The sequence below is a fragment of the Perna viridis genome, chromosome 2 (assembly GCF_037379345.1).
Source record: "Perna viridis isolate PV_CMFRI_1.1 ecotype Kerala chromosome 2, ASM3737934v1, whole genome shotgun sequence".
In the NCBI taxonomy this organism is placed as follows: Eukaryota; Metazoa; Mollusca; class Bivalvia; order Mytilida; family Mytilidae; genus Perna; species Perna viridis.
In genome coordinates this window covers 36,969,319-36,983,186 of record NC_142446.1, presented here as the reverse complement: position 1 = coordinate 36,983,186, position 13,868 = coordinate 36,969,319, and the positions used below count along the sequence as shown (strand labels likewise).

The window sequence follows — 13,868 nt, the reverse complement described above, 5'->3', positions numbered from 1 at the left end:
TTTAGAAATCTGAATCATTGACCAAAATGAACCATATGTGCACAGTACTAAGTCACAATAAGCTTTATGTGTTTATTTATTACTCAAATGATTCTTGTAATAATTTGAGGCAGTTTTTGAAAATGAATTGAGACAAGAGAGATAATTACATTTCAAATTTATTTACTTTTTATCACAATTTGAACAGTTGTCTCCCTTCAAAATGCATATATAATCTTTATCTCAAATGTCCAGACTGTAACCTAAAAACATTATTTGTGCTTATGTCAATCCAAACTGCAATAAGATTTTGGGCTTTTTTTTACCAAGAATCCCCCTTTTCCTGATTCTGAAGACCTACTGATGACTTTACAATCTGCTTTAAACCGAACTTAGATTATACTGTATGATACTCCATCCTTAGAATACTAGTAAGTCTAGAATCCTGTACAAATAGATTTTCAAGATCAATGTCGCAGTTTAAACTCAAATTAAATATTTTTTGTGAACATCAGAATCAATATCCTTCAGTGGATATTTAACCAAAAAAAAGTGTTGATGTGGTTGCAGTCTAATTTATAAGACAAAGGATGACCAGACTTCCTGTTAGTCTTTTAAGTGTCCTACCTACAAAGACAAAAGAAAAGGAGACTATAAACCCTCACAGGCACTTGTTTAAAAAATAATAATTCTTATACCATATAATAACAAGTGCCTCTAATAATTTCTATAACATTAAGCTTAACTACTTAAAGTTTTTGCACAATATTTTTTATTATTATTACAAGGTTCTTTTATAGCACATTATATATTTACAATAAAATACTCTTAGCACTTTACAACATACATTAAAAAATACATTTAAACCCAGAAACTAGTAAACGTCATTTACAGTAAAAAAAATTGTGAACAATAAAGGAAATAAAAAATAAATAGAAAAAAATATTAAGTCGAAATTTGAAATTTAAAACCAGATTTAAAATTATCTTATTAGTCTACCAAATAAAATATCAAAAGTGTTTTCACAAACTTAAAATGGTGTATTGTGGAAGGTTAAAATTTAACTGTTATCAAACTGAAAAAAATAATGAAACAAACAGAAATTAAAAATTTATGAAAAGCAAAAAGAAATAAAATAAATCATGTAGCGATGAAAAATCGTGATGCAAAAATAATGAAATATTGATCAATGCATGAAAAGCAATAAAACGTACTGTAAAAATGCATAGCAATACAAATAGTCAGTAAAAGTCAGTTAATAAATACTCAATAGTAAAAGACAGCTAATAAAAAAATTAAACGACAGTTAAAAATCTTGATATGCAAATCTAAAAAGGTGGCAATATGGTTAATAAAAATGTATTCAAGGTTTCATTGCAGTTTTTTTTTTTGTTTTGTTTGTTTTTTTTGGGTTTTTTTTTTTTAATTGTATTTTGTATTTTTTGTTTTTGTTTTTTGTTTGTTTGTTTTGTTTTGTTTTGTTTTTTTTTTTTAGCTAAAATTTCATTTAAAAATGCGCATTGAGGTTACAGACCACCAATTCAACCAATGAGCATTTGGAACGTACGCAAAAATAGTCCTACGCAGAAATTACCCCTGTTCCTCATAGTGCTGTGAAAAAAGTTCTCATCTTATTTTAAAAATTTAAACAGTTTCTGAAAGGAAAAACATTTCTGTACATTTTATAGGTGCATTTTGCTTCTTGTGATGTGAAGCCTAATCTCCATAATGATTTTTAAATATACCCCTATCTTGTGAAAACACTGGGATTTCCCATGCTATTTATAGACCCTTCACTTCCGGTGACCAGTACTACACTGCAAGTCTGCTAACCCCACATGCCATTCTGAGGATTGTGAGATGACATATGTAGAATCATGCTGATATATAGTCATCTGCAGGTTAAAGTTAAGGTAAAGTCCAGAGAAGCCATTGAATATTGTGAAATTAGCATAGAAGCCTATGGGAAGTGGAATTAGTGGTTTTTAGCCTTGAGATGAAGACATGACAAAATGAAAAGTTTCTTGAAATAGCTTTAAACTACTTGAAGATCTTGTTAACTTTGCCATGAGAGGAATACACTACAAAAATCCTTCAAAATATGCATTTTTTTAAGTTATAGGTCCAAATTATGGAAAATTGGTCTTTTTGGCTGATTTTTATGTCCTATCTTGTAAAAAGTGTAGAAAATTTAGTAAAAATATCAAAGATTAAACTTTGAGGGCTATATTTACCTAAATATGGTAGTAATAAGCACTTGAAATCAAGTTTTGTGTAGATTTGAGCAAAAATTAGGTTAGAAATGAGGAAAAACTCACTTTCATTACTGCGGTTAAGGCCATATAAGCATTCCCCTATGGCAACATGGAAAATCCATTATTGAGCACTTTTTTTGCTTTAGGTGCCCTTTACTGGTCATGTTTTAATGTGAAAACACTGTATTTACAAATTTAAAGCCAAATATATCACCTTTTGTGAAAATTTAAAGATTTAGGATTTTTGACATGTGATCAAGAAAAAGAGGGAGGCATGTCAGAAATAAATTTTTAAAAATAGACCAATTTCTCAGAAAATGATTACTTTTAAAACTATTTCTTCATTAATATTGTTAAAAAACAAGTTGTGATTGATATTTTTTATTTGAAAAGTCAGAAAAAGTTCTTTGCAAATATTTAATGCATTTCAGTATGGTAGAATATTTTCACTTTTTGCTCACACAACTTGGTTACCCTATATTTAAAAATCAAATATTTAAAAAAGTGCTTGTCACATTTCACTGAAACTTTGCAAATGCATTCAGTATGTGTGTAGGAAGATACCTGTATAGTTATTTATTTTTTCTAAGACAAAAAGTGACTCTTTAGGTTACAGACCACCAATTCAACCAATGAGCATTTGGAACGTACGCAAAAATAGTCCTACGCAGAAATTACCCCTGTTCCTCATAGTGCTGTGAAAAAAGTTCTCATCTTATTTTAAAAATTTAAACAGTTTCTGAAAGGAAAAACATTTCTGTACATTTTATAGGTGCATTTTGCTTCTTGTGATGTGAAGCCTAATCTCCATAATGATTTTTAAATATACCCCTATCTTGTGAAAACACTGGGATTTCCCATGCTATTTATAGACCCTTCACTTCCGGTGACCAGTATTGCACTGCAAGTCTGCTAACCCCACATGCCATTCTGAGGATTGTGAGCTGACATATGTAGAATCATGCTGATATATAGTCATCTGCAGGTTAAAGTTAAGGTAAAGTCCAGAGAAGCCATTGAATATTGTGAAATTAGCATAGAAGCCTATGGGAAGTGGAATTAGTGGTTTTTAGCCTTGATTGATAGTAATTCTTCTCTAGCGCGTTGTGTTTCGTTACTTTCAATTTTTGAACCGGTTTTTAACACAACCGGTCTCTCCTGTGTTGGAGGTAAAAAAAAACATGACAGACGAAGTTCAACTTTTTCTATCCTTTTTCTCAGATAACTCCGATTATTTTCTCGTTCTCACGATAGTTTTGTTTTTTATACTGCTAGTTATTATAGTGCTGAGGTAATCATAAAGATATTTGAATATAAACATCCGCTGACCGCTGCAAGACCTGATCTGACCCCTTTGTCTTTGATTAAAATCCGGATGTAGAAATTTGTTATTCCTTGGTTCTTCGAGGTTCTTCTTATAAGCAGTCTGTAGATGATACAAAATAAATCAGCCAATATAATTAAAATTAATTTTGTACATGCTGAGTTATACAAGACCAAGCAGATTGTCTGACCATCAACACTGAAAAGATGTCAGCAGGTTTAACCTGTTATTAAAACTAAAAGAATTACACAAATGCACGATTTTTGATACAAGTTGCTTGCTACCCTATGATACTGTATGGTTCTTTAGAATGCTGACACTGTTGTACCGTAATCCCAGAAGGGATTATGTTGTATCAATGGTATTCTGCTCGTCTTCAACATCATTTATAATGGCACTTTTCTCACTTTCGGGTGTAAAATAAATTCTCCTTCAAAGTCATATATTAATGGTTGGTTGGCCCAGTATTTAACTAGTCTGTTCTTGAATGTATTAAGAGAGTAATCAAGGGAACCAAGGTTATAGCGGTAACCAAAAGAATGCAATCCAGGGACAAAGACCAGGCATGGAAAACAGACATACACAACAAAGAACATAAAGTAACTAAAATCGTACACACAAAGTAACAAAAATAAATGAGTAACTTGGACTCCACTAAAAACTGGGAGCATGGACCAGGTGCACCGGTAGGGTAAGCATCCTCTGCTTTTCTAGAAACACCCGCCGAGTTGCTCATAAAAAATCAAGTCCGGGGTAGACAAACAAGGAAAGGAAAACTATGAACAGTTGAATAAATCAGTTTTCATGGTGCAGATGGATACACCATAACGATAAGAGTTTTGCTTCTATCACTGTCTCAGGAACGTTGTTCCATATATATCTGAAACACGGTTCAATGATGAAAAAATATTTCCAGGTATCAAATAGTGATCATATTTTGCTATCTTGAAAGAATGACCTCTGGTTGACTTGTTATTGAGTTCAAACAGATCCTTGGTAACTCTTTTGTCATAAAGTCCAGACAAAATCTTGAACACTTCAATCATGTCACCATGTAGATGGTAAGTTAGATCTCAAAGACAATAGTGCCTTATTAGCTTGTTTCTGTACATTCTCAATGCTTGTGATGTCTACCTGTTGGTAGGGAAACTAAACAGTGTTGGCATATTCCAGATTCAGTCTGACTAGTGCCTTAGAAAAGCATGGTAAATCTACAGTTGTTCAAATCAACATTCTCTAGGATAATGTTACCCCTTTGTACTTATTCTTCTTGTAGTTTTGCTGGCCTTTTTCAGTTTTCTTTCCTGTTATTGGTAATATTTTGAACGTATCAGAATGAAAAAATATACATATAAGAAATAATTTGAATTTGCAATGATTAACATAGTATGTAGTTTCCTGGTCTGAAAAAATTTTGGTCCTACTTTTCACATATGTAAGTTGTGATTTCAATTTCATTGCTAGAAACCCCTTTTCAATCATCTTACAGAAATTTTGGGAGTAAATGTACATCAGATCCTTGATTTTTATTGTATCCATTTATTGAATTCTTTACTATTTTGCTCCCTTATGGTAACAGCCAAAGGTGTATACATTTAGTATCACTTGAAAGCAGACAAAATCAGGAGATAGAATTACATAACTATCTCAGTTTAGTGTAGGGTATTAATGTTACCAACATTATTATGGTCAATTGTTAATCAAATTGCTGTTTAAGGTTGATACAAAGGGTTCATGTGTTTATGAACAGAGTATTTTTGTTTTTTATATTCACTTTTTCATTTGAATGTTTAATTTTTTTTCGATTGCTTTAATTTCTATCTTTTTAAACTTTAAAGAATTTAGGTTACAGACCACCAATTCTACCAATGAGCATTTGGAACGTACGCAAAAATAGTCCTACGCAGAAATTACCCCTGTTCTTCATAGTGCTGTGAAAAAAGTTCTCATTTTATTTTTAAAATTTAAACAGTTTCTGAAAGGAAAAACATTTCTGTAATTTTATAGGTGCATTTTGCTTCTTGTGATGTGAAGCCTAATCTCCATAATGATTTCTAAATATACCCCTATCTTGTGAAAACACTAGGATTTCCCATGCTATTTATAGACCCTTCACTTCCGGTGACCAGTACTGCACTGCAAGTCTGCTAACCCTACATGCCATTCTTAGGATTGTGAGCTGACATATGTAGAATCATGCTGATATATAGTCCTCTGCAGGTTAAAGTTAAAGTAAAGTCCAGAGAAGCCATTGAATATTGTGAAATTAGTATAGAAGCCTATGGAAGTGGAATTAGTGGTTTCTAGCCAAAATGTCCTAATGGAAAGAGTTTACATATAATATTGAATATTGTTTTCTTAGCTACACATTTATTCAGTAGACAGTAGACAGCAGTGTCATAATAGGTACAAATTTACTAGTTTTTTTTTACACTCATATTAATGAAACTTTATAAGAAAGTTTAGTATCTTGTGTAGATGTGTTTTTATTTCGGAAAGATAGTTTCTATTGCTTTCAAATACCTGTGAGGGTAGATGAGGAGAGGCTAACTGAAATCTCTCCCAGAGCATTTGTATTCATACAAAGCAAACAGAATACTGTAGTACACGTGTACTTATTTCTTTGCAGAGTTAATGAAGACACAATATTTACTGGCTCCAAAGCTATTACAAGATTTGAAATAAAGATGGAAAAACAAACATGCAGCTTAAAAAATCCATTTAGTGTATGCATATCAGAAGATCATAAATTCTTAGGTGAGCATTCTCTTTTTCATATTCTTTCATTTAGACTGCAATGAAAAGTTGACATTTTCATCCCGGTGGGGTTGTTGTCTCTTTTACATATACACCGTACCTATTCTCGTTATAATTTTTGGTTTCCACTGACGGTCTTTATTTATATATAAATTATGTTATTAATTTTTTTTTGTTTAAAAAATCTTTTTACAACATAAAAATAATTTTAAAAATAATACTGTTAATTTTTAAGCAATCTATCCAATGGAAAATGGGTATGTTCCATTTGCAGATTTTTAAATTTTACAAGACTAATGCTTATTGACTTCCTAGTTTTAAGAGTTCACCATCAATCCATCAGTAGTTCTGTACCATCTGTTTGTTTTTCAGGTTACTCCATATAGGGAATGGGGTAATAACCACTAATATGTTTTTTTTTTTTTTGTTTATTTTCCTTTCAGAATTGTCCATTGAAAATGAATGCAAGATTTATATTTTGTGGGGAGTACTCATTACTGAGTTCTTCATTGAGTTAAGGCAACCATGGTTAGATATCATTGATGCATTACATGCTGGTCATTGGATGAAGGAGTCCACACTCTTTGCTGATAACACGTTGGAGTAAGTATACACCATTTCATGTTGTTAAAATGTTATTCATCTTTCAACAGATAGTAATGCTGAGTACTGGTGCCATATGATATTTTGACCCGCACGAAATATTGACCTCGGGGTTAAAATATCATATGCTATCTTAATCCCAGGGTCAATATATCGCATGAAATATTGACCCCTAGGGTTATTTTAACATACCCTCCCCCCTTATGATATTTTAACTTTCCATACAGGGTTTAATTTATCACAGAAAGGGGTTAAAATATCGCAGCAGGGGCATTAAAATATCATAACGAGGGTTAATTTATTGCATCAAAAGTATTCAGCATGATGAGATCTATCTGTGGTCAAATTTTGGTGAAAATCTGATGACCTATGTTGGAGTTATTGCCCTTTTTGGATGTTTTTTACTGTTTTTGATGTTATTACTTTCAGAAATCTTCTTCTTTAAAACTACTGTACAGAATTCGATGAAAGTTTGTATTTTTGATTTTTTAGGGTATCCTTAACAAAATGACTGTTTGGATTTTTGATCGGTTAAAACACATGGCTGCCATTACTGAAAATAGAACATAGGGATCGTACAGCAGTTTTTTGCATGTATCTCCATAACCGTTAAGTTTGGCCAATATCTTTCAATTGCTGAAATCTTCTTATGATAAGGCCTACAAAAGTCTATAAGGGATCAAAGTTGTCAGACGACTCCATATAAGGGTTGTTGCCCTTGAGGGGTGAAAAATGACTTTTTTTACAGTTTTCAGTCTGTATCTTGAAAACTATGATAGATAGAATGAAACTTTCAGTTGCTGAAATGATTCTTGTTATAAGGCCTATAAAGTTTCTAGGGATCAAAGTTGTCAGATGACTCCATATAAAAGAGATTGCCCTTGACAGGCAAAAAATTACATTTTTTTTCAGTTTTCAGTCAATATCATGAAAACTATAATAGATAGAATGAAACTTTCGATTGATGAAATGATCCTCATAAGTCCTACCAAAGTCTTCATGGAGTCAAAATTGTTGGACAACTTCTTGTTAAGAGTTATTGCCCTTGAAAGGCAAAAATTTAACCAGGTGTGCGATTCAGGCTCCTGGGAGCCTCTTGTTTAACACTTGTTTCTACATTGTTTGTAATTTGTCTCACCTAAGACATCAACGTCAGCGTCAGTGAAGGCATCCATGTTAAGTTTTCTGATTACATCAGTTTGATGTTGCTAGCATGTGCTGCTAGTTCAATCATATTAGGTATGCAGTCACATTAGCGTCACTCTACCACAAACCTGTATCAAGTTCATGCAAATGCCCCCGCAGTCACAGACTTTTTGACTTTGAAATTCCAAATTTTGTGTAAAGATTTTTGTCAAGTTTTCAGATTAGTTCAATTTGATATTTAACCACTTATGCACTTAGGTCAAACGTATTTAGTATGCAGTTGCTTTAGCATCACTTTATAATGTATCCACATTTTGCATATGCCCCAGCAGTCACGTTCCATTGACTTCAATTGTCACTAACTAGCAGTTCTTTATGCAAACAATAAACTATATCTGAGCAATCTGTCCATTTTGGCGGTCAAATCGTTATATATATAATATCAAATTGATTGTCCATAATATATAAAATTAGTAATGGGGTTTCCATAAATCAACTTTTGAGTGACAGTGTTCATGTCCGACATGCAACACATCTCTGTGAAAACAGTTTATTTATATATATTCTTTTTACAAATGAAAAGTTCACCTATCTTGTAGATATAAATCAGGAAAACATCGACACAAATTGGTTCAACCAAAGCAGGCCAGTGGAGAAATGCTCGGTCAAAGGCCAAGGACTAGATATCCAGCCATTGTAATTTCAGTCTTAAAAGATACAGAAATAGACACTGATAGCTTTCCCCAGATTGTAAGTCTTACTCCTTTTGTAAGAAGTACATGTATTGAAAATACTTGAATCTCTTCATTGTTTGTAAACTTCAGTGCAGATAAAATGGGGTGTATTGCTTAAAATTAATGTGGTGTACAGTTATGCATCATCTTGAAATGGTAAGTTGAATGAAATGGATGGCTGTGAAACTTGTCTGTTCTGTAATTTAAGGATGGATCAGGATTATATTCTTAATTTTTTGTTTGCTTTTACATTACCGAGGTAATATTTTGATTTATGCTCCTTTTTATACCCTCGCAAACGAAGTTTAAGGGGTATATAGGTTTCACCCTGCCTGTCCATCTGTCTTTCTGTCTGTCTGAACTGTTTTTCTAAGCAGCTTGCAGCATGGTTATGAAACTTAGTGAGATGTAATATAACCACATGGAGATGTGCATACTGTCAGGAATTTCTGTTTGGGCAAAAATGTAGAAATGATGTCTGTTTGAACTAAGGCATTTTTCAGCAAAACTTGGTCTAATGCGTTGTCCGCAACTCCTCCTCAACAACTTGCAGGGTTGTTTTGAAACTTAATGGGGTGTAAGATTACCATATTGGGATGTACATATTGTTTGGAATTTATGTATGGGCAAAAATTGTAGAAATTAAGGCTGTTGGACTTGCATGTTTTTCAGTGAAGCTTGGGCATGTGTTGTCTGCAACTCCTCCTTAAAAACTTACAGGATTGTTATGAAACTTAATGATGTGTTGGATATGCATGTCAGGAATTTATGTTCAAAGTTAGCAGTTTTATTCTGTGTTGTCAACAACAAAAAATATTACTGATATTGGTTTGGAGTTGGGTGTTTTAGAAATGGCAGCAAAATTGTGTGTCAAAAGTATTTAGTTAATTCCCATAAAATTTGTGTCCAATATATATCTTGTGTCCATATTGGTTCTGAAATGTAAAGGGTTCAATAGGATATGGGGGGGGAGGGTATTAGCCCCATTAGGGGCAATGTCTAGTTTCTATATGGCATTACCCTATTTACATTTCCCTTTTTGAAAAAATCCCACTTTTTTTGTTTGTTTTAAAAAGTCGCTAATTTTGTTCTTCTTGCACTCGTAATTTCAGTACTTTATTTTGCATAATTATATATTTATACTGCACGTAATGCTACAGAACTGTGCCGTGTTTACAGCCATAGCGCCATAGTTCTGGCTTCATACGAGATAAAAGTGTACCTTTTAAATATCATACATGTGTGTTCTACGTGTGTTTCTTGCCTGTATGAGATCGAGAAGTTTACATGAAATGATCGGTTAACACTGAACATTACTCAGTTCCCAGATTCAGGCACAGGGCTCATTACAAGGTTATATAGGTCATATACATTAGCATGGCCCCGATGTCTATGAATATTCATTGCCAGTTGTTTAATCTGGTTCTTTGATCAATATCATAAGTGACCCTAAGATCACTACAGCGTACCTCTTTTGAAATACTAGTATACCGTACACATGTCTGTGTGTTTTTTTGCCTGTGTGGGAACACGGGAAGTTTACATTAAAAGATGAAATGATCGGTAAGCATTGAATTCATGTAATATTACTCAGTTTCCGATTCAAACACAGGGGCTCGTTACAATTGACTATATTATATAGGTCATATATTATCAAGACCCCAATATCTATATATAGCCATTGCCAGTTGTTTAATCTGGTTCTGGGTAATTGAAAACATTCAGGTCATCAGGTTACGAAAGAGTACACAATCATATCAGCGGAAGTCACCCGATTTTAGAGCATATCACATTTGCAGGGGTGCATCCAGGATTTAAGTTTAGGGAAGGCGTTAATTGAATCAAATGCCATGCAAAGCAAGTTAAAAAAATATCATGGGGTGAAACTTGTGGTGAAAAAATTTTTTCTTACAAATTTAGAGGGGGCGTATGCCCTACACGCCAGTCCTTGGATTCGCGCCTGTTTTGTGCCATTTTGGATGTTGAAAGTAAGCCAAAATCAGTGGCAAAGAATATTTAATGATTAGGAACTTTAAACACTTCAATCTTTGATTTTAACACAGTAACCATTGATTAATTATTATCAATTTTATTATTATTATAAATTTTATTTTTGTTTCATACAAAAACTTTATCAGGACTTATAGTCAGGAGGGTAGGAAGAAGAAGAGTAATGGTTAAGAGTGTGGAAGTAGGTAGGAAGTAAGTTGGGCAGAAACTGAAAGTAAAGTAGACAGAATTTAGTTTTTAGCTCACCTGACCAAAGGCTATGTGAGCTATTGCCATCACTTGGCGTCCGTCATCGTCGTTAACAATTATACAAAACTCTTCTCCTCTGAAACTACTTGACTAATTAGAACCAAACTTGGTATGAATGTTCCTTGGGGTATACTGCATAGAACTGTTGTGGGGATTTTTGATTCTTTGAAAAACATGGCTGCCGTTACTAAAAATAGAACATAGGGGGTCAAACAGTAGTTTTTCACATATTGATATATTTCCAAAACCATTAGGTTTATCCAAATTCTTTCAATAGCTGAAATGATCCATATTATTAGGACTACAAAAGTCTTCAGTCCGTGTAAGAGTTACTGCCCTTGAAAGGGGAAAAATGACTTTTTTTAAATTAGTTTTCAGTCAATATCTTGAAAACTATGATAGATTAAAAGAAACTTTCAATTGTTGAGAAGATCTTGTGATAGTCCTACCAAAGACTTCTTGAGTCAAAATTGTTGGACAACTTCTTGTTTAATTTATTGCCTTTGAAAGGCAAAATTCAACAAGGTGAGTGATTCCTGGGAGCCTTTTGTTTAATGTAGTTTTTATATGTTTTATATGTTTTATATGGACTGCTCATATATTGTCATCCTTTATTTTACAGGTTGCAATGTTTTCTGTAATCCATGTGCAGGACTCCATTTGTACAGGTGAAACTCAGTTGTTATATCAGTATCTGAAAACCACTGATAACCAAGTTATTTCCCTACAGGTTAGGTCAAGTTGTCTCTTTAAATTGTTTTTATATATTCATTTAAAAAAAAAATGGTAGTTTTTTTTTAAGACATGTTGAAAAAACACTAAAAATATGGTCAGAATTTCCAAAGTATATGGTATAAAAGTATAAATATCTTAATAAGGCATTAGAATTTAACATGATATATTGCTGGTATTCATATGATATGTTATTTAAGATTCATTTCTGTGAATTTTATGAGCTTGTTACATTTATTAGTGTAAAATGTGCTGAAAAAAAAAAACAGGTTCTTAACGAACTGTGTTCTTTTACTCTACGTCAAGTTCTGTGTTACATATGATGGTTTTAAAGTTAGTGTTACCCATTTATATTTTTGTACGTTCATATTTGATGGAAGGGATAACTTTTTCTGTCTGTGTCCATCAATAGGTTGTACTTTAAAAAAAATAACTATGGGTTAAGGTTTCTCGTTAAGTAATTTGAAGTGAACTAGTTTTCTCATTTTACAAATAATTTTTGTCTTGCCCTTCTTGACTTTTTTGTTTCTTAAAAAATGCAGTTTTTTTACTATAAAACTGATTTTTTAGTACATATTTATTATAAAAGTATGAGCACGTTAGTTGTTTTGTTAAATTATAAAAAAAAAATTCCATAGTTTTTCATTCTCACAATAAATTAAGAGCTAAGTACAATGTATAAGATTTCTGATTTCAAAACTCCACGATGTAAAATATTTTGTCTTGTATAGGAAAAATAACACTATCAAAAATAAGAAGAATCATGATGATATAAACATACATAACATAAAAGATTTCACTCTTTCCGAAAATTAGTGTAATTTGAAAGACATCATGTTCTTTTTCAGCCTCTGTTTGTGCCACAATTTTATGATGGAGGATCTCAACAAACTGTCACAGATTCAGAGAGATCATGTATGCATTCACAAAGCAACACAAACAATGCAGACCAAAATCAGGAAACAGGGAATGTCAGAGACAATTCTGGAGAAAGCAGTACTTTAGCATACATAAACACAGACCAAACATCTGGTCACTTGCAAAATGGGAACTGCAGTGAGGATAGAACATTAGAATGTGTTGTTTGCCAAACAAATAAAGTGACAATAGCCATTCTGCCATGTCGCCATACTTGTATTTGTGACTTATGTTTAGAACAGTTAGACAAGTGTCCAATGTGTCGTGGCTATATTATGTCTTATTTTCGAATAGAACATAATGTTGATAGTGACTCAGTGTATCCTGGACATAACAATAAAAACACCAGGAGGAATAGTAGAGATAGGTCTAGACAACCAGGGGAAAGTAGATGGGAATTCTATAATAGACGACTCAATGAATTTCTGGGCTTTGAATAAATGTGATTTATACTATCTTAAACTGGTTATAAGAAATGCATTTTTTATTTATTTTTTGATACATGTGATTGTTTTAAAAGACAAAATTACTGGTAGTTGCTGTTGGAGCTTAAGTAGGTAAATGCAAGAAAAAGACTGGTAAAATTACTAGTCCTTACAATTAAGTTCATGAAAATGTCATTGTAAGGAAATAGTTTTAATTGTGGTTGAACTTAAAATTTTTATGAACAAGAATATTATTAGAATAGGTCTGATGTATATGTCAAAGAGACATCAACCACACCTGGATGAAAATGTCAGCCCAAGGCCACCCATTGATCTTCAGTGAACAAGAGTATAATGATAATAGGTCTGATGTATATGACAAAGGAACTACAACCCCACCAAGATAAAAATGTCAGCCCAAGGCCATCCATTAGTCTTCAATGAACAAAGAGGAAAACCTTATTCCACAGGGCAGGCTGCAAGAATTCATTTAATTTCGAAGTGCATCAAATAACAACAAAGTAGTTAATATGACATAAATCAGCATGATAGTTTCTTGGTCCTCATCATTTTGAGGGTACCTCATTACCAATTTTCATTTCCATATCAATACAATAAAAATTCAAAAGCACCTCCCTTATCCCTTACTTTAAACAACATCAAATGGACCATCTCTACTTTTTCAGGGACAAAATGAAGAACATGTCAAATTAATCCATTCTTACCTCATTGATTT

The 13,868-nt window shown here is 32.6% G+C and overlaps 1 protein-coding gene across 3 annotated transcripts; it reads left to right on the top strand.

Annotated features, from left to right (window-relative positions):
• Window positions 1-3,098: 3,098 nt before the first annotated feature.
• LOC148624881 (cell growth regulator with RING finger domain protein 1-like) lies at window positions 3,099-13,169 on the top strand. Of its 3 annotated transcripts, none has more exons than XM_088567954.1 (6): window positions 3,099-3,231; window positions 6,188-6,315; window positions 6,759-6,918; window positions 8,664-8,814; window positions 11,680-11,787; window positions 12,638-13,169. In XM_088567954.1, exons 2-6 carry the CDS (start codon window positions 6,246-6,248, stop codon window positions 13,145-13,147), a joined length of 999 nt encoding a protein of 332 aa, XP_088424080.1. In that variant the 5' UTR covers window positions 3,099-3,231; window positions 6,188-6,245; the 3' UTR covers window positions 13,148-13,169. The 3 variants fall into 3 exon arrangements, with proteins under 3 accessions (XP_088424080.1, XP_088424079.1, XP_088424081.1); XM_088567953.1 differs by lacking the exon at window positions 3,099-3,231 and adding an exon at window positions 3,396-3,525; XM_088567955.1 differs by lacking the exon at window positions 3,099-3,231 and adding an exon at window positions 3,752-3,774.
• The last annotated feature ends 699 nt before the right edge of the window (window positions 13,170-13,868 follow it).